Genomic DNA, 22,239 nt, shown 5'->3' on the forward strand with positions numbered 1-22,239 from the left:
GCCCTTCTTTATCGACAGACTTCGCGGCCAGCTGTTGGAGTACAGTACAGTACAGTACAGTTACGGGGCTAGTGCATAAATCCTACTGATTCTATCTAGCATCACCACCAAGCCGAGATTCTAACGTACGACGACTGGCTTGTTAGACCAGCATCGTATGCGAATCTCTTTGGTTCGTCAAAGTTATGCTTAATACAGACTTCCTAGCCTCTAATCCAGCAACTCCTATCCCTACCTCCTCGTGACGAAATTCTAGCAACCTTAGCGGAAAGCAGGTAACCAACCCCGGTGTAAACCAAGGTCTTATACAAACATGCAAGGAGGCACAGTGTAGTCTCGGCACTATAAGATGGCAGCCCCTCCAACAAAGCCTAATTTTCCAGAGCGGTGAAGCAACCAACGAGCTGGAAACGTACTTCATAGTGATGGGTAAAATGCAGGAACGCATAATGGTCTGGAAAACGATCAACGAGAGGATGTTCATGTTGAGGATAAAAGGCCATTTCTTCAACTACACCATCATAAATGTGCATTGTCCACATGAAGGTAGCCCCGACGACGAGAAGGAAGCTTTTTATGCGCAGCTGGAGGCAACGTACGGCAGCTACACGCCACGAGACATCATGATCGTTATCGAGGATATGACCGCCTAGGTCGGCCGGGAAGCAATGTATACACCGGTGATCGGTTCAATTCTGAAGCTTTCCGTGGCTTGGTGAAGAAGCAGAAGCATTTTCTTTCCCCGCAAAGATATTGACAAAGCCACCCGGAAATCACCTGTCCACAAACCTTGAACTAAATCGACCATATTCTCATCGATGACTGGTTTTTCTCGAACATCACCAACGTAGGGTGCAGATATCAACTAAGACCACAACTATCAACCAAAACTGCGCTCAAAACTATCCACGGTTTATACCGCGCGACAAAGCCGCCCTCCTCCGTTAGACATTCGGCAATTAGACAACCCGCGAGTTGCCGAGAACTACGCGCGCGTACTGGATGAAGCTCTGCCTTCCTCTGCGGAGCTAGATGCTTCGACCTTCGAAAACGATTGGAATAGGATACGCTCGGGCGTCAATCTGACCGCAACTGCAGCGGTAGGTAAGAAAACCTATAGCGCACGAAATGATTGAATTGACGGAGAATGCTAACAAGCGATGGAGAGGAAAAATGGGTATAAAAAACTATCCAAGTATTGCCTCGAGGAAGAATTTGGCCAAGCGTCGACGGAATGAATTAACTACGATTCTGAGGAGGAAAAGTGCCAGAAGGAAGATATAGATCATGAGAAGCTACAGCGTTTATTCCGGGTTAAAGACTCGCGCAAGTTTTACGAGGAGGTGAACCAAGCTCGCAAAGACCGCCGGAAAGGATTTCCGGTAGAAACCTACATTTATAGCCAAAACCTCTAGCAACGGTCCTTCACTGGAAAATTTAAAGGATTTTGGAGAAGAAGAAACTACCAGAGGGGTGAATGGAAGATATATAGTTTGTCCCATCTACAAAAAGGGCGATCGGCTAAATTGCTGTAATTACCGCGACATTATGCGGGTCAACACCGCCTACAAAGTGCTCCCCAGATTTTGTTACATCTCCTATCCCAAATAGCAAGAGATTACATAGGGCAGTATCAGGCGGTCTTTATTTGGGCACGTGCTACTACGAATCAAATTTTTACTCTCCAACAAATGCTCCAGAAATGTCGAGAGTACAACGTACCCACGCATCATATTTTCATGGATTTCAAGGCAGCATACGATACAGTTGAACGCGAACGGCTATGGCAGATAATGCACGAGTACGGTTTTCCGAACAAACTGACATGGCGGATTAAAGCAACCCTGTAGTGAGTGATGTACTACGTGCGCGTTTCTGGGGTACTCTCGAGTCCTTTCGAATCGCAAAAAAAATTTGCAGCAAGGAAATGTACCATATCCCATATGATATTCAACATCGCTATTGAAGGTGTGATCCTGCGAAGGGGTATCGGAACGGAAGGAACGACTTTCAGCAAAAGCAGCCAAGTCCTAGCCTTCGTAGACGATCTCAACATCATTACTAGAAACCTTGGAACTGCGGAGACTTACTATTCTTCTCACGATAAAAAACGGAAGCTATTAGGATTGGGTAACAAATCATCGCGAAAACCAAGTATATAGAAGGAAGAGCTCCAGACAAAACACTGGAACTGGAAATGGTTTATGATCTCGTATATTTGAGATCTCTGGTCACCGCCAATAATACGAGTAAGGAGATCCAACGACGCATTCAAGCTAGAAATCGAGTCTACTTTTCTCTCCGTAAGACGCTTCGATCAAGGAGCATCCGCCGCCGCACTAAGCTGATGATATACAAAACGCTAATCAGACCGGTAGTCCTCTACGGACTTGAGACTGTAACTTTTCTTACGGAAGATATACTTGCACTAGCCGTATTGAAAGAAAGCTGTTGCGGACTATTTTTGGCGGAGTACAAACGGAAAGCGGAGACTGGTGTAGGCGAATCCCGCGCTACAGGCACTGCTTGGAGAGATTCCTGTCGGACACCTGCCGAAAGTTCTATGACTACAGTGGGCCGACCTCGTCGCAGGGATGGCAGACGACTGTGCAGTGAACTCCGTTCTCTTCAAGAACCCTACCGGCACCAAGAATGGAGGAGCCAAAGTGCTAGATGGCTCGACCAGGTTGAAGCCGATTTGCGTGTGTCGAGACGCGCAAGAATTAACGACGAGTAGCACAGGACCGAGTACAATGGAGAGGAATTCTTGATACGGCAATAGCCACTCCGACTGCTAATCCAGAAACCAGAGTTATAGCTGAAAAACTTGGTTTTCCTGAAAAATACTCACCTCATGAACCAATCACACATGTCAGCTTTAGGTGTGTAACCCTTACGAGTTTGATTCACTTTCTCGTAAAACTTGCGCGTGTTATTAGCCCGGAATAGTTGTTTCTGCTACTCACGATCTCTGTCCTCCTCAGGATCATGGTCAACTCATTTCGCTCCGTTGGGAGCGTACGTTAGTGATGTTCGAGAAAAACCGGCCCCCGATGAGAATATGGTCGATTTGGTTCGAAGTTTGTTGGTCAGGTGATCTCCATGTAGCTTTGTAGATATCTTTGTGGGGAAAAAAGTACTTCTGACTATCAAGCCTCGGGAAGCTGCAAAGTTGACCGTTATCGTTCGTGTCGGTGTGCAGGCTATGGGGTCCGATCACCGGTCTATACATTGCTTCCCTGCCGACCTGGGCGTTCATATCCCCGATGACTATCTTGATATCCTGTCGTAAGCAGCTGTCGTACGTAACCTCCAGCTGGGCATAGTACGCTTCCTTCTCGTCATCGGGTCTACTTCCGTGTGGAAAATGTACGTACGTGTAGTTGAAGAAAAATTTGAATAAAAAGAAGAAAATATAAAAATCCTTGTGTTGCGGCAGAAAGCCGCATTGTAATATTCCCTGGCAGTTAGCCTCTATTGTCTTGCCCTATGTAGTCACAAAAAACTATTGTCCGTTCGACTGAACGGGATACGCAGGAGCTATTGTTCTGAATGTGGAAGAAATCTATTTACTACAAGTTTATAAAAGGGGTTCAATAAATAGCAATCAGTAGTCAGTGTACTAGCAGCCACCGCCGCTGGCGGATGGTTGTTTCCAGACAGCTTGTGTTTTATTTTACTGTGTCCTGTGTGAAGAAGCCAGTCCCGTTAGTAACCGGCCTACCCTAACGACGATCCTGAACACCTTGTGCTTATACGTCTTTTGATAAACTTCATAACTGGAATACAAAACAATTGTGGAGCCATACTTCAAGTACAATTTAAATTCCAGTATCAAGTCTAATTTAAAATGTAATTTCAAGTTTAATCTCGAGTCCAATTTAGATTAAATTTGTTTCTAAGTTCAAGTACAATTTCAATTCGAATTTTAAGTGCAATTTCAATCTTAATTTCAAATCCAATTTTAAGTCAAGTTTTAAGTTTAATTACAAATCCAATTCCAAGTTTAATTTAATTCCAATTTCAAGTCCAATTTCAAATAAAAATTTCAGATTCTGTTTTAAGTGTGTTTTCCCGTCTAGTGCCAAATAAAACTGCCAGTCCAAATTACTCCAATTTTAAGCCTAATTTCAAATCCAATTTTCAGTTCGATTTAAAGTAGCGTCTCAAGCCCAAATTAATTCAAATTTAAGTTTAATTAAGTACCCAATGTCAAGACCGATTTGAAGTCCAATTTATACTTTAATTTCTAATCCAGTTCCAAGCCTAATTTCCAGTCCAATTTCAACTTTGATTTTGGTTCCAGTAGTTTCCAAAAGTCCGGGATATTTAACCTTGTCGGTCGGTTGGAAGACCTGGTTTGATATAAATTCGTAAATGGCAAAATTTTACGCTACTGTATAATAAACAAGTAAAGTCTCTTTGTGTGATAAGTGATTATAGATTCACCATCCCAGGATTACTCCGTTTTTCCGACCAAAGCATTCTTCTGAAAGGTCGGGTGGCCCCTCTTTTGTTTATGTCTGCTCACGCTTGCGGCTTTAATGGTATGTTACTCACTCTGTGCGAACCGACAACACGTCTACTCTCGCAGGAAATATCATTGACATACACTCGAGTCTTTTTTTACACGGTTTGTTTTTTTCGATTACTCAAGAACGGTGCAATTTAGGGACCATTTACAAAATACGTGACGAATGTCGGGTCTCTCCCAAACGTATTGAGAAATAAATGAATGGTCCCTAAAAAGCCCCGTTCTCAATATTCGAAAAAACAAACCGTGTAAAAAAAGTACTTGAGTGTATTGGAAAAATATGCTAGATTTGCTGCATTTTTGAATATCTGCCTTATTAAAACTCCCTTGAAGTGAAGCACCAGTTGAAGCAGTTTCTCATGCCAGCATTTTGAAAACATAAATAATAACGTTTTGTTAAATTATTGATGATATTCAGTTTCCGACGCTTCTGCGCCGTGGGATAAACTACAATTTCCAGTTTAAAATTCAATAAAAGGAACCGACTAGCGGACTTTAGTTTAATTTATATTACAAGAAGCACGGAAGCAAGAAATAATTGGCTAATTAAAACAAAGCTTGGGTTGGGTATGAGACAATAAAGAATGCCTATGCTTTTCCACTGCAAAGTATCACAATTTCATAGGTACAGAAAAGTAAAACAATTTAAAAGATTTATTTTTATAAATAAATTGAATAACAAACATAATTTTTCTAATAACTGATGTGCTACTACCGGTGTCTCTCTAATTTCTATCAAAACATGTTTAATGCTAAAGTAAACCTTATAATCAACTTCGTTAAGTGAGCTATCATCAGTAATGCTAGAGCCTTTCATTCATCGCAGCTGTTCGTATTCAGTTGAAAACATAATGCAAATCCCTAGTTTGTGATTAATTCTAGGAAAAGAGGAAAATGTTACGCTATCAGTATGGTAAACAAATTGTTCAACAAAAACTTTGAAGAAACTCGTGTAAGTCTAACACAGATCCAGATCCACACCAGGCGATGAAAAAGTCGCTGCATATAAAGAAACCTGGAAAATTTTAAACAACAAACAAGAGCAGAAAATTAGTAGGACTTTTTGCTACTTCTATCGAGTACGATGGTTATGGTATGTATTTATTTTTCATTATTTGAATTACTGTGCACAGTGCACAGTGCACAGTACTGAAGGATTACAAACCTTCGGCTAGATGATGGCTGCCAATTGCTGGTCCGTGCATCACGCTGCCCGCACCAGTACCGCCTTATTCCAGGAATGTATGCCAGGAAGTACTGCTTCCAGTCTATGGCTGCCATATCGAATTCCAGCAGACGAGCTTCGTTACTAGACAACAAGCCCCGCAACCGACGAACGTTGCTGCTGTGAATGGTCCACTCACGGAGCCCAAAATAGGCCATTAACTCCAACGCTCGGCTTGTCTTCTGCATCGTCCTCCGGTAGCTAGGGAAAAAGTAGCGAATACCCGATCAGGAGACGGTAACAAAATTTATTTTTTAATGTGTAATAATTTTCTAATATATTTTGATAGACAAAATACATATTTATTCAAAATTTACAGATATCAGATCAAAATAAATAATACTAAAGCTAATCTCAAGTTTTTAGTCTTGACCTTGAAATGTGGTCATACATATATACATATATATTGTAGAACCATCGTTTCAAAAAATATTAATATTAAAGCTTCAAAACGGATTCATCTACGTCATGTCATAATTATTACCAGTCATACCCAGTTATTATAATTCATTCATTGATTTTCTCTCAAGCAGTTTATAAGGTTGTAAGAAACAATGTTCATGAAGTGCTATATGTCCTACTAATCGGGTCGCGCGCCTGAAGTAATGATAGTATTAACACGAATGTTGATTGCTTCCGTAAATTGAAATTTGCCGACAATAAATCCAACTGATGAAGCTTGTGGAGGAACTGTTTAATATTCTGCTAGGAGTATTTCAAACTGATTGAATGTCTGAATTTTTTTACCCTCAATACATTTTGCCAATGTATTGAAAAAATGAAAAATATCAACTCAAATATGACTATAGCAGTAACTTTCGAAAGCAACGAATTAGCTTTTTTGATGGGAAAATTTTATAATTTAACTAATAACAGTAACGAGTAACATGTTGCTCTAGGCGGCTTTTCCCAGCCAAATCAAATCTTCATTAAGACAGTTTGTCGGATGAAGCAAATAAATAAATAATAATAATAATAAATAATAATAATTTAACTAATGCAAAAAAAACATCTTTAGAAAAAATATTGAAAATTACCAATTAAATGAGTCAGAAGAACAATTAGCTCTTGATATTTTTTCTGTGTTTAATGAGTAAAAATGTAAAATAAATCATTTTGAAAAACTCATTTAAATTTTATATTTACTGAACTGTAATATGTATTGCTTTTTCCATCAAATTTGTGTCTTTTTCATACAAAATGCATATTTTAGAAAATAAATCTGTACGTGAAAATAAATGGAAATAAAATATCTCATGCATCTAAAATAACTTTTTTTTCAAAACTGTTATTGTAATCATCTACAGCCAATACAGTAATGATCATGGATTTTCATGAATTGTTTCTGGAATTTGTTACATTAACCCGAACCAGCCCAAGATTTCTTCATAAATATAGTTAAATGTTCAACCACAGACAACTAAACATTACACTAACTGTTCCATTTTTTACACGATTACGTTTCAGCTTGGTTTTGGTTGGTTGGAAAAAACTCCATACTAGTTGAGGTGGCGCTTTTAATGAAAAGAAGGGAATGTTTATGTTTATGTTTATGTTTATGTTTATGTTTATGTTTATGTTTATGTTTATGTTTATGTTTATGTTTATGTTTATGTTTATGTTTATGTTTATATTTATGTTTATGTTTATGTTTATGTTTATATTTATGTTTATGTTTATGTTTATGTTTATGTTTATGTTTATGTTTATGTTTATGTTTATGTTTATGTTTATGTTTATGTTTATGTTTATGTTTATGTTTATGTTTATGTTTATGTTTATGTTTATGTTTATGTTTATGTTTATGTTTATGTTTATGTTTATGTTTATGTTTATGTTTATGTTTATGTTTATGTTTATGTTTATGTTTATGTTTATGTTTATGTTTATGTTTATGTTTATGTTTATGTTTATGTTTATGTTTATGTTTATGTTTATGTTTATGTTTATGTTTATGTTTATGTTTATGTTTATGTTTATGTTTATGTTTATGTTTATGTTTATGTTTATGTTTATGTTTATGTTTATGTTTATGTTTATGTTTATGTTTATGTTTATGTTTATGTTTATGTTTATGTTTATGTTTATGTTTATGTTTATGTTTATGTTTATGTTTATGTTTATGTTTATGTTTATGTTTATGTTTATGTTTATGTTTATGTTTATGTTTATGTTTATGTTTATGTTTATGTTTATGTTTATGTTTATGTTTATGTTTATGTTTATGTTTATGTTTATGTTTATGTTTATGTTTATGTTTATGTTTATGTTTATGTTTATGTTTATGTTTATGTTTATGTTTATGTTTATGTTTATGTTTATGTTTATGTTTATGTTTATGTTTATGTTTATGTTTATGTTTATGTTTATGTTTATGTTTATGTTTATGTTTATGTTTATGTTTATGTTTATGTTTATGTTTATGTTTATGTTTATGTTTATGTTTATGTTTATGTTTATGTTTATGTTTATGTTTATGTTTATGTTTATGTTTATGTTTATGTTTATGTTTATGTTTATGTTTATGTTTATGTTTATGTTTATGTTTATGTTTATGTTTATGTTTATGTTTATGTTTATGTTTATGTTTATGTTTATGTTTATGTTTATGTTTATGTTTATGTTTATGTTTATGTTTATGTTTATGTTTATGTTTATGTTTATGTTTATGTTTATGTTTATGTTTATGTTTATGTTTATGTTTATGTTTATGTTTATGTTTATGTTTATGTTTATGTTTATGTTTATGTTTATGTTTATGTTTATGTTTATGTTTATGTTTATGTTTATGTTTATGTTTATGTTTATGTTTATGTTTATGTTTATGTTTATGTTTATGTTTATGTTTATGTTTATGTTTATGTTTATGTTTATGTTTATGTTTATGTTTATGTTTATGTTTATGTTTATGTTTATGTTTATGTTTATGTTTATGTTTATGTTTATGTTTATGTTTATGTTTATGTTTATGTTTATGTTTATGTTTATGTTTATGTTTATGTTTATGTTTATGTTTATGTTTATGTTTATGTTTATGTTTATGTTTATGTTTATGTTTATGTTTATGTTTATGTTTATGTTTATGTTTATGTTTATGTTTATGTTTATGTTTATGTTTATGTTTATGTTTATGTTTATGTTTATGTTTATGTTTATGTTTATGTTTATGTTTATGTTTATGTTTATGTTTATGTTTATGTTTATTGACTACACTTTCACTGGGCATTTAGCCCACCGCAGCGTACCACACTGTACTGTACGCCCACAAACCCCAAGTGCTCGTCGATTAGCATCCTTTAGCTTCCATGATTCATGTCCGTAAAGGACCACCGGGAAGATTGGAGTTCTGTAGAGCACCAGTTTTGTGCAAATTTTCAAACTATGGGGCTCCGGCTGGCTACGTAAAAACGTAATTTGATACACCCGATTCACATGATTTGCAGCGTCGCTCGAGTTAGCGTAACTAGTTTCATCGGAAAACCACGTTCTAGCATTATCTGCAGCAGCTCATGTCGTTTGATTGAATCGTACGCCTCATTAAAGTCCACAAACAGGTGGTGAGTCTGCCAGTTGTACTCCCGGAACTTGTCTAGTAACTAACGCAGTGTGAACATCTGATGCATCGTGGAGCGGTCCTCACGAAAATTAGCATCTCGCCGACACGATGCACTGCGCTAACGGTCTCAATCTACATAACAGGATACGAGAGAGCTCCAATTCGATAGTTTTAACACTCGAGTTTATGCCTTTTTCTATAAATAGGGCAAATGAGCCTATCCAACCATTCCTCTGGCCAAATACTGACAATGATCCGGAGGATACATCCTTACAACACGCCCGGCCGACCGTAGCCTACCGACTTTCGCCAGATGTACGATGAGAATCTCCCCAAGTAAGGCAAGTAGCTCGTGATTCACGCCCCTCCCCCCACTCTCCGCATTCAGTTTGTACTCCGCCAAATATCATCCGCAGTACCGGAAGGTCCGCTCGAACACGGCTTCAAGTCCATAAAGAACTGGTTTAATAAGGGTTGTGAGCATTGTTAGTTTTGTACGGCAGGGTATGTTTCTTGTTCGTAGCGTTTTGCGAAGGGCAAAGTAGGCCCGATTTCTTGCTTAAATGTTCCGCTGAATCTCCTCACTAGTGTTGTTGACCGCGCTCACCACCGATGCCAAATACACGAACTCATCTGTCACTTCTGGTTCGTCGCCGTTAACGGTCACCGTTTGTGGGAAGCACCCGTTTGTTTGCTTTGAAGCTCTTCCTTTCATGTATTTGGTCTTCGATGTCAGTTTATCCAGAAAACTGGTTTAGTGCATTATGTGTCATAACTGATTTCGATCGACTGTATTGTATGCTGTTTTGAAATCAATAAAGATGTCATGCATGGGCACGCTGCACTCTCGGCATTTCTGCAAAATTTATCCCATCCCATCCCTAGTACCATGGTCATAAAGATTATTATGATATGATCATGATCGCAGGAACAAAATGTTAATAACTTTTAACAACACGACTCAGCTAAAATTTGGATGAATACTGCACAATATTCGAAATGAGGGATTTTCTTTACCGCATTTATAATTATCGGAACAATCTGTATTTCCACAAAGTTCTCATAGAGTATCATCGCAATGTTTGACTCTAGATCTGCTTCATCGGTGATTTTTAACCATTTTTTGGAGGCGCGATTGTTTCCGTTGATTCAGTTATGACCTTATGGTTTAAGATGGACGACAACTTTGACGACTGCACCAACAATGTAAATAATCTATAATTGACCTGAAATAATGTCATATGCTAAATTTTCATTTTTTGCAGTGGAGAATGTAGCACCCCGGCAATTTCAAATTAGACGATTTTCCTGTGATGTTAACATATTATTCAGGTAAATGACAGCAGTTCCCATGAAAAAGGAGCGTTAATCAGACGCGCTGGATAGTTAATATGGTATATCACAGTCGAGAGAAGCCTACTGCTATTAAGATTTCGAAAAACTTAGTCACATTTCAGTTATATATGCAGTTAGATCAAATAAATGACTTTCCTGCAAAATACAATATCATCACAGACCATCTAAAAATTCCGTGGTAATGTCATGTCAAGATAATATTTTAATTTTTTACCACTTTTTGAATGTTAATACAAAATACCACATCATTGTAAAATTCCTTGAGTCGATTGTAAACCATCAGAGTTGTCGATTGTAAGTTTCAGAAACAGATAAGCTACTAACATTTAAAGTGCCTCAGTTTCCTGAATCTAGAATCAGCGTGACATCCTTAGCCATATTGAACTACATTCCCATAAGCAGAAATTTGGATCACAATTCTTTTTCAAATTACAAATTCAAAAACATACTCACATTGGTTTCTTTCTGCATAACTGTCTGTAAGCGTCTAGCACAATGGCAGGCACTGTGTGTAAGCACAAGGACAGCATCCGGAACAGCGGACGATACGATGTGATCATATATGAATAACTCCTGCAAGTGAAAAGTAAATAACGTCAACAATCCTCGGTATTTTGCTTCGTTCAATTTTTGCCAACATCTGTGCATAACAAGGAAACCAATGTAAGTACATTTTCATAATACAGCACAGGCAGGGTGGTTTTCGCAGTCAACCAGACTGAAAGTTAACGATGATGCTTACCAAACCATTTGATGCAGCCGGCTTTCGAAGCCAAGCGATGCCAACTCCATGTATTTGCCCCAAGTCAGACTGTGCTCCGGATACATATAGTTGTAGAGGGGCAATCTGTCCGCTTCACTTGGTATGCCTGTATTGAACACATTCGGATGTAAGCTGTCAATCGGATTATGGTGTGGTGGTAGCGCATTGCCTTCCGCATCTTCCGCATCTAGTCTACTGGCAGAACTGTAAGTCACATTCCGTCGCATGACGTCATAGGCAGCCACAATGATGGCATTGACGCAGAAGTCCACCGGCACTAGGTTTGCTTTTTTCGATTTATCACCCCAGATGATGTGTATGAGGCCTTTGACCGTACCCATGCACAGCCCCGAAGGTCCATTCAGATTGTCCGTCCAGCCGGAAATCGGCTCTCGAAAGGTGGAGATAACTGGAAGTAAAGACCAGCTTATTGAGAAACACTTCACATTTGAAGTGAAAATTCTGTTGGTGAAAATTTTGGTGAAGAGTCAATCATGCTGCAATGTTTGACCAAAAAATATTTACCCGGTCATTCCGAGCAGTGAATAATGAACAAACGAATGGCCACAATTTTAAAAGCAAATCAAAAAGCGGTTTGAGAGTTACCTATGGGTGGTCGGAAAATTCCAATTGGCAGCTGAGAAAACTCGTCACGAATCATCACTTCGGCACACTTTTTGCTGAACGTATACGTATTCGGCATCGGCCCAAGGAAACAGTGCTGAAATCGACTCATTTCGTTCTCGGTCAGTGAGGATGCCAGCTAAAACACGAAATGTTGAAATTCAATCCACTTTGTTTGCATGACACCTCCCATTGTTTGATATTACCTCCAAAATCGTGGAATGCCTCAGTGGAATATCATCGTATATTTTCTCCTCAATTTCGAGCCGATTACAATTCGAATACAGCGTGGATACATGGACCACCGATTTGAGCCGCTCCATTTTTTGTGCCATTTGAAGCAGCTTTCTGGTGCCAGCCATATTGGTCAGAATGGCATTCCGAATAGATTCATTGAATTTAACCGAAGCCAACACGTTGAAAACTATTTCCGTTTCATCCAACACACGCCGTTCGAGTATGGGGTCACACTGGCACAGTCTATCGTTCTCCAAATCAATCTGCACTGCTTCCAGTTTAGCGGCCAGTTGGCTCGTGGAACCATAAATTGCGAGAACTTTATCGAATATCTAATGCAAAAAAAAAGAATAAACTATAATCAAAAATCTACACGCTGTTGTAGCTATGCTTGTGAAGCCAAAGTTTGATCAAACTAGAATGAGTTTAAATTGATTGAATTTTCAATTAACAAATAAAATTATTTTTCCTTTTAAAGTTCAATTATTATAAAATACAGAAAAAATATTCAGCTAAGCTTCCGGTTGACCGCTCAACAAACAATTTTTGTTGGATAACAGCTTGTCAAACGCTTGCTACTTAGTAATTAGCTGCACAATAGTTGAACAAGGTACTATTCTAAAAAAAAGCTCCTGCCATCAGATGGCCATACGCCCAACTCGTCCACTTTATTCACCGCAGAACGCCAATTTGTTATTCGCGGCATACCACTCCATGGCCTTAGTTATGAAATGCCAGCATACCAAATCCGGCCAAAACAACACGCAACAATCGTGCTGCTAAGGACGGGCAGCACAGGTTTTTCCATACACTCGTTCACTCAAAATTTCTTTGTTGACGGTCATGATTCCATTAAAAATGTCACTTATCAAGCCACAAGTACTGACAGCATGCTAAATCCGATATTTCTTAGCTAACTTCGACTGTTTAATATGCTATGTAAATGTGCGGCACAATTTCTCTTTCGGTTGCAGTACATAACTCCTGCTCAGAACACTGCTTGAAGTCTGCTTCGATGTAAAAGTAGATCGCTAACTTAACGTGCCAGTAGTTTGGACGGCATTTTGATAACTCCAAGGAAATGCTTCATACGTAAGAGCAGCGAGTACAACTCAAGCAACACAGTTTTGGTACATACTTCTAGTTGAGACGATTTATTTATAACCAGAATAAGTTATATAAGGAGTAGCCACAGCAACTTTATAACAACTATATCAGTAGGAACCTTAAACACGATGTTTTGCTTTTTTCTTTCTTTTTTCTTAGCTGTGGTACAGCATATTAATTTAACACTTTTGGAAGCGCTAACGTGGAAGCGCATTGTTTATCTTCTGTCAAATGTATAGCAAGGGATAGCACAGTGCATCCCCTCGGGGTGTTCAGGTTTTTTGAAATGCACGATTAAAAGTAATGCGTCCTGTTTGAGTCGGTTTGACCAAATTTCGATCAGAACGCTCTATTAATTGGAATTCGCGTCTAGTCTAAATTACTATCTTAGCAATGCCAAGTATTTTGGCATATATTTCAATCTTTAGTGACTGAGAAAATGATTTACTTGGATAGCATACATAAATTTATTTGAGTGCACAAGTATGGCATGCCAAAGCAAGCAAATCGAATTTCGGTTCAATGGATTAATAACTTGCTTTTATACTTGGAACTTACTGTATGGAACATAAAATTTACATCAAGAAATAGGCTAGCTGATGATAAACAGACCTGCCGGAAAGAACCAACCTTAGGCAGAACTCTACCAACAGGATAAGGATCATCACTAGTAATGGCACTTCACTGGATAATTTCTAGGATTTGAGAAACTATCTGTAAAATAAATGGAAAATATGGTATGTTCCATCTACAAAAGGAGATATCGGCTGTAATTACTGCGACAATACACTCTAGTCAACGCCGCCTAAAAAATGATCTGCCAAATCTTGCTATGTAGTCTATTCCCAACATCAAAGGAATCCGTAGGTTATTACCAGGTGGACTTTATAGGGGTTCGTGCTACTACTGATCAAACTTTTGCTCTTCGGCAAATCATTTACAAATGTCGGGCGTGCAACACGCCCACGCATCACAATTTCAATTTCAGGGCAACTTGCGATACAGTCACACGTCAACTGCTATGTCAGGTAATGCAGGAAAATGGATTTCCAGACGCGACCGATGGTAGCAAACTGACGCGACATGTGTCCCACCCATTGCATTGCACCTGGTCGTAGTTCATCCTTCTTCTCCATACACCATTATCGTATACACTGCCAAAGATGTTTCTATCCACACGACGTTCAAAAACGGCCAGTGCTTTCAAGTCGTCGTCAAGCATTATCCACGTTTCGTGCCCGTAGAAGACTACTGGTCTCATTAGCGCTTTGTACATGGTACGTTTAGTACGGGATTGTAGCTTACCAAACCTCAGGGCCTTGTAGGGTCCATAGTAAGCACGACTTTCGGCAAAAACACGTCTCTGCTGCAGTTGTTATCCGACGTCATCGAAGACCCGAGGTATACAAACTCGTCCACCACCTCGAAGTCGGTCCTCTCGATTACCAAACTATTGACTATGCGAGCTCGATCCTCCTGCTAACAAGTACTTGGATTTCGACGCATTCACCACTAATCCAACCTTCGCTGCTTCACGCTTCAATTCGGTATACTGCACAGCAAGCGCCTGAAATGTTCTTCCGACAATATCCACGTCGTCAGCGAAACAAGTAAATTGGCTAGATTTATTGAAGATCGTACCCCGCATATTAAAACCCGCTCGTTTCATAACACCTTCTAGCGGAGAAAGGAAATATCATCGCCTTGTCGAAGTCTCCTGCGTGTTTCAAACGGGCTTAATAACGCACCTGAAATCCTCACACACACTGTACACTATCCATCGTGGCCTTTATCAGTCTTGTCAACTTTCAGGGAGAGCCGTGTTTGTCCATATTTTTTTCATAGCTCTTCACGGTCGATAGTATCACAGGCGGCCTTGAAATCTATGAATAGGTGGTGCGTTGGGAAATAGTATTCGCGACATTTTTGAAAAATCAATCGCGGCGCAAAGGTTTGGTCCGCTGTCAATCGTCAGTCCAGAAAAGCAGCTTGATAACTTCCCACGATTCTACTTGCTGGCGAAGTTTGCACGAATCTACTTGCTAGTGAAAGCACTTTATAGGTGGCGTTGAGATCGCTCGATAGTTCTCAGCTTCTCACATTCCAACTTGTCCCCCTTCTTGTATGTTAGACATATTACTCCCTCCTTCCATTCCTCCGGTAGATGTTCTGTTTCCCAGATTCTGACTATCAGTCGGTGCAGAACGGTACCCAACCTATCCAGGCCCTTCTTGATAAGCTCCGCTGCGATGACATCTTTGCCAGCTGCTTTGTTGTTCTTGAGCTTCATGCGCCGTACTGAATAGTTATTACTTCTACCGTCTTGGTGTTACGTCTCCGCGCCATTCAGGTGCTCATTGTAGTGCTGCTTTCACATCTCAATCACCTTACGTATGTCTGTCAAGATTCCTTCGTCTTTCTCCCGACGTGTTTCGACTCGCGGAACAAAGTCTCTGAGGGATACATTCAGTTTCTTGTAGAATTACGCATTTCCTGAGAACGATACAGCTATTCCATGTCACCCATTCCATTTCTTCTAGGCGGCGGCGTTTCTTCTCCTGGCAAAACTGGGTTTGCTATCTTCGTTTCAATCTATTTCGTTCCACATTTTGACGAGTTTGCTGCAGTACCGACGCCCGCACTGCTTTCTTCGTCTAGCATCTTCTGGCATTCCTCGTCAAACCGATCGTTACTTCGACTCCTTTCGGCGTACCCAAAGGCACCTTCCGCTGCGCTGTTAATGACTGCTTTAACGTTATCCCAGCAGTCCTCGAGAGAGGCTTCATCTAGCTATCCCTCATCCGGCAGCGCAGCCTCAAGGTATAATGACTTCAGGTAACTTCCGTCATTCCAGATTGTACCATGACGGGCGACGGTACCGAGTGTGACTTGGCGAGTGTGCATAGAAACTCGAGGAACTTTTTTTTAGCAGGAGTTCGAAGTTATTACTAGAAACATTGGGACAGTGGAAGCAATTTACGCCATACTAAAGTGGAAGCTAAGAGAGTTAAACTAAGAATCAATAGGCCATAAGAATAAAACAGTTTGCTTTGCTTTTCCCGTGCAAATCTTATGGGAAAGTTGGCTCTAACTCTTTTATTCATACGGCCTAATGCGTCGAAATCCAAATATATTAAAAGCAGAGGCACAAGAAAGGATAGCGTTCGCCTCCTAGGCACAATGGCTATTGAAGAAGTGGTTGACAAGTTCATATATTTGGGAACTATGGTTACTGGCGACAACAACACAAGTAAAGAGATTTTACGACATATTCTACCTGTGAATCGGGCCTACTCTACCCTTTACAAAACGTTTCGATCAATAGGGCATACGCCACCGCACGAAGATGACAATTTTCAAAAAGCTAAACAGATCGGTAGTACTCTACGGATTTAAGCCTGTAATCGTAACGCAGGCGTATGAACCACGAGCTGCAAGCACTCCTTAGTAAGATTTCGATCATACATCTGATAAAGGTCGAAAGGCTCTGGTGGGCCGGCCAGGATGCCGGATGATACAGCGCTGAAATCTGACCCTCACTGGCAACAGAAATAAAGGGATGCAATGTGCCAGATGGCTCGACCAGATCTCAGCTGACTTACGAAAGTCGAGACACTCAGTCCAGGCCCGTGACGAGTAGCCCAGGACCGAGTGAATTGGATACGAGTTCTTGATACAGCAGACCCACCTCAATGTTTGTTATACTAAATGTGGCGTTTTTAACATTTCTAAGGTATTCCGCAGAATATTGAAAAAAGTGAGACACACAAAAATACAAGTAGGATTTTCTGAGAATCTGCAACATTATGGTTTGGTTCTACTTCATTGCTCTACTAGATCTCTTCTCCATAACCGAATGCCAGCACTTTGCCCGTAATACCACTCATAAGGGACCGACTTTTTTGATAAATAATTTTATAGACGGTTTCTTCAAGGAAAGCTTGTTCTTCAATACTTTAGTTGATCTACGAAGTTCTTCATTTTTTATATTATATTTTTTATATTCTTCAAATATTTTATATTGGGTTTCTTACAAAATTCTATTTTCAAGGTTATATAAGTTCCCTCTCAAATAATCATATCCGTTGTAATCAACCACCTCCGATTGCAACCAAATTTGATATAATTGCCCATTCCGACTCCACATTCAATTTCCCAACGTTTTGTACGGATTGATCGATCCTCCTCGCAATGACGTTTCTCCATTTTTCTTAGATTTTCGAAAAAACTCATTTTTCATTGCATGTCACTATAAAAAGGATTGATCAATCTATACAAATCTTTGATAAATTGAATGTAGGATCGGAATAAGCAATTATATCAAATTTGGTTGAAATCGGAGGTGGTTGATTACAACGGATACGATCACTTGAGAAGAGGTAATGACCCCTATCCCTATATAAACACGAAAATTGAATTTTGTAAAAAACCCAAGACAGAATATTTTAGGGTAGATGCTCCAGTAGTTGTGGTAGCACCAGTAGTGGTGGAAACTCGAAATATATCACAATTTTGGCGGATTTCGAGATAATTTCAGTTTTCTATTGTTAAATATATATTTGTTAACAGTTTTATCTTAGATTCACAGTTAAAATTCAAGATGTTGGTACAAAAATTGCAAATTCCTTATCAGCGGACCAATCAAGTGTAATTGCTTAAGAAATTCGTTACAATCCATAGCATTTTAACAAGCCTACGCTGTTATCCACCTGCTCCCATGCTCGCTGCAAGCGTTGCTAAGACGGTAAACAACATTCCACTATTATAGGCAAATTTTCCACTATTATAGGAACATTACCACTACTTTGGGAGCATATACTAATGTCAGGAAAAGCAATATTTTAGATATATCAACCAGCAGAATCGTATAATTTTGGTATGTATTTAAAGCCAACATTATGGTGCACCATATTATCATGTAGTTCAATTGGAAACTGCTAAATTGAGCGTTCAAATTGTCTTTACACACTATCCACCGACATAATCCCTCCATTACTGGAGCATCTACCCTATGTCCTTCTGTAAATTATTTGTTTTGACCAATACTAACATCCTGTGGAAAAAAATTGAGGTGAATGAAAGGTAAATAATCAGCACCTTCTGACATAGCGTGAACCGCCCAGTTAGCTTTGAAATACGATGTTGGTCTAACAAGCCAATCGTTCCAATCTCGGCTGGGCAATGCTGCTAGAGTCAGTAGGATCGTTGCTCTAGCCTCGTGATTGACCTGTACACTAATAATCGGCTGCAAAGTCGATAAAGAAGGGTAATGTCTTAAATCGGTTATACTCCCTAATTAACTTTGCCACTTGGGAGACGGCCGAGTAATGGATTCCTATGAGTTACAGTCCTATGAGTTCATGACAACGCACACGATTTTTTAGCGGATCTGCTCTTGCTCCGATACCATCTCGGTAACTACTTCACAAATTGCGATGAAATTCTGGTAGCGTAAATATTATACTCCGAGCTAGTTCCAGTCGAAATTTCTTCATTTTTATCCATACCGTCATCCGGGGATACTTGCAACACTTTTGAACTTTGACTTAGTATAACTTTCGAAGCATACCGTTTAGGTCCAAGTGTAAGTAGCCAAAACTTGTATAGTGGTGAGTACTTTTGATTAATGATTATGAGAAAAAATATAAACTAAATGAATCTGCAGAATGAACCGAAAATAGGGGTGTTGCAAGTTACCCAGTAAACGGGGTTACTTGCAACACTTTTCTGATTTTGCGTTTGTTTTGATTTTATATCCGATTTCAAACCGCGAATGACTATTTTGAGATATTTTGAATGTATTTGTAGTTAAACAAGAGATACTGGAGGCGTTTTTTGTTTCCCAATTTCGTCTATCGCTTTTTTAAAGATATTCGGTGAAAATGCAGCATGTCGGCGAACTCCAAATTGCCGTTTCAAGGCACATGGAATTTTTCACAATTTTAATTTTTCTGGAGATGGTGGTAGACAAAATAACATCGTACAGATGCAAACTTGCTTTGTACATACTGTCTATTACGATAATTTCCATTTTTACAAGTGCTGCAAGCCGCGCCATATTGGAAGTAACAACACGAATTCATCGTTTCTTCTCCAAGTTCAAAATATAAACAAAGCTCAAAGTTGCTATTTGTTAGCTTATATGATGCACTTATTGTGTACAGGAACCAAACAATAAATAATAATTCCATGTCAATGAACTGACGCAACTTTGCACATCCATTTTTCCTACTCTGAAAGTGACATTAATTTCCAATCGTATAAAAACAAGCAAAACAATGATGTAATGGATTAAACTTAACTAAACAATAGGTAAACATCCCTTCTTTAAAATGGCATTGGATACAAATGGTTATGTTAACAAACAAATGCGTTAGAGCTATCAAAAGCGCGATGCGCCAAAGTGTTGAAAGTAACCCCGGTGTTGCAAGTATCCCCGGATGACGGTACGTTAAAAAGTTGCAAACTTTCATTTTTAGTGTACACTCTTTAAATCATGTTCCATTTTGTATAAAGCTCTACTGGCCCGCCCAGTTAGCTCCGGAGTACGATGCGGGTCTAACAAGCCAGTCGTCGAAGGTTCGAATCTCAACTAGGCGGTGCCGCTATTGAGTCAATAGGATCTTTACACTAGCCCCGTAGTTTTCCTGTACTGGCTGCGAAGGTTGTCGATAAAGAAAGGTCAAGTTCTTAAGGACATTTATACCCATGACTTTGCTTGCTCTACTGTATTATACACTGCGTTAAACTTGTTGCAAGTAACTCCCGAAATTACACGAAACTTTAGTTAGAAAGGTGTTACAATTGACGGTTTGAAAATAATTCCATTTCGATGCTATTGGCTGGTTTTTCCCCTTTTTATTTTTGTAAGAATCTGAAAACCCGAAACCCAGCCATCCCTACTGAACACAACACTCAGGAAAAAATCCGATTCCGTTACCATGAATAAAATCAAGAAATCATCAAGTTTGAATTGTTTTGAAATCATGACTAAACTTAAGCCTAAAATCATGAAAAATAATTCATGATCTTTGTGTTGTGTTGTACCGCAAGAAGTTCGTGATATCATGACTATTAATCATGGTGTATTTCCATAAAATATACACAAAAATCCGGAAATCATGGATCATTTTGCTCATTTTTGAGTTTGAATTTCTAGCTGTGCACTCACAAGCAAAAGGCATTGAACAATTACAGCCGCAAACATTCTAATGGAAGCACTGCATGTTCTGAAACGAGCGCTGCTGCTCATCAATGCCAAGCCAACAACTACGAGACAAGTTATTCATCCTTACGAATGGTATTCTGCAACCAAGCAACAACCATCGCTAAAAAGGATTTCTAGCATTTTTCTCATTTTCAAATCATAAAGTAACAATGAAGAATAAAGTATTTCGCATCTTTGTCCGTCGTATGAGATCTGGAGTTATAAATCTACTTCCGAAGCAGATATAGGTACATATCTGTTTGTTTCCTTGGATCCTTCAATGAAAAATGCATCTTCACTAAAAGAATATCACAATTGGGGCAAATCTAAGAACAGGTTGAATAAGGGAATGATGTAGACATTTTGAAAAGGGGCGTTTAACTCTGAACGAAGAAAATTGTGTTCAATGGAAAATGAATCCTTGCGTGATCTGATATCTAACATATCGGCAAAATTTTATTCCAATCAAAATTAGTCGAGCCAAAACGACTTGCTATTTGAACTGGAAATTCTCGTACACCAAGCTCTCCAATGGCAAGTGATTTGCATTTCATAAGTGCATATTTACATGGTTGCTACATATGAAGCTGTTGAATTTCCGACGCTTGATTATCACGTTGTCATAACTACAGCATACCAAACACAACAAGTACTTGTACTGCTACCACGGAGAAACGTATTTTCCGAATTCAAGTATGTAAATTTAGGCGGTATTGTGAATTTATCGTTCACTGAATATAACGCAATGCTGTTCTCTACAAAACCATACACCGGAGCATATCACGATTGAATATCCTTGACGGACGAGCAAAATGGTCCTAAATACTATGCACAAGACAAAACTGTTTCTGATTTTACACCAATGAGTATCAGTATGTAGGCACTTGAAATAAATCCTATCTGGAAACTGCATTAGGTCATTCCACAAATTATCCGAGCACCTGTGCTCTAACTATGTTACTTTGTCTCACTATCACAGTCAAAATTCTTCTGTAATTCTTCTACCCACCGCATCCTGCAGCAGCTTGACGAGTCTCTGCTCCACACTTAGACCGTCCTTGCGTCGAACCAACAGGAAGATTTTCTTCACTTCCAAACAGCGAAGTGCCTTTTCCAGCAGCACCTTGCCGAGAAACCCTGTTCCTCCGGTAATTAGAATTGTGGCATCCTTGTACATGCCGAGAACGTGGTTCACCTCTTCCGGCTCAACAAAGATGTCATTCCCAACGGGCGGCTTTAATGCCGCTGGAATGTTACACATGACCAGTTAGCTCCACTCGAAAAGAACCACAAACGACTACTGAATGGCTTCAGTCAGACTCTATTTGCTCGGGGTGGGTGGTCATCGGAAATGTGGCGTGGTGTCTCCTGTTCTAAATGGTAATTTACTTTGATGGTTTTATATCATCGTCGATGGCCGTCATTAGGTTACCAGACCACAAGAGACTGTAGAGGATAGGAAACAATTGATGAATCGTTGCAACTTGGACTTGTATGTGTCCTTCCCACGGAAACATCAAGTGTGTTTCGGAAAGCACCTATTGCAGTGGAGTTAAAACTTTCAACTTTTATAATATTTATATATAAATATCGTCACTCTCTCTCATTCATATATCACACATCGATACTG

The 22,239-nt window shown here is 38.6% G+C and overlaps 1 protein-coding gene across 1 annotated transcript; it reads right to left on the minus strand.

Annotated features, from left to right (window-relative positions):
- Positions 1-5,431: 5,431 nt before the first annotated feature.
- On the minus strand, positions 5,432-21,870 carry LOC128735564 (fatty acyl-CoA reductase wat-like). The gene is made up of 7 exons (XM_053830047.1): positions 21,619-21,870; positions 12,265-12,627; positions 12,041-12,197; positions 11,414-11,843; positions 11,125-11,244; positions 5,700-5,960; positions 5,432-5,549 (listed from the first exon to the last, which is right to left on the minus strand). The coding sequence occupies exons 1-7, from the start codon at positions 21,868-21,870 to the stop codon at positions 5,432-5,434; spliced, it is 1,701 nt and encodes a 566-aa protein (XP_053686022.1).
- Between the last annotated feature and the right edge of the window lie 369 nt (positions 21,871-22,239).

The sequence above is a fragment of the Sabethes cyaneus genome, chromosome 2 (genome assembly GCF_943734655.1).
Source record: "Sabethes cyaneus chromosome 2, idSabCyanKW18_F2, whole genome shotgun sequence".
NCBI lineage: Eukaryota > Metazoa > Arthropoda > Insecta > Diptera > Culicidae > Sabethes > Sabethes cyaneus.

Coding starts and splice junctions, on each gene's coding strand:
- LOC128735564 (XM_053830047.1), bottom strand. CDS start 21,870: ATGTGTAACATTCCAGCGGCATTAAAGCCGCCCGTTGGGAATGACATC. Junction 12,198..12,264: donor GGCATTCCACGATTTTGGAG/GTAATATCAAAC, acceptor TTCGTGTTTTAG/CTGGCATCCTCACTGACCGA. Junction 11,245..11,413: donor CGGCTGCATCAAATGGTTTG/GTAAGCATCATC, acceptor TTTCACTTGCAG/GAGTTATTCATATATGATCA.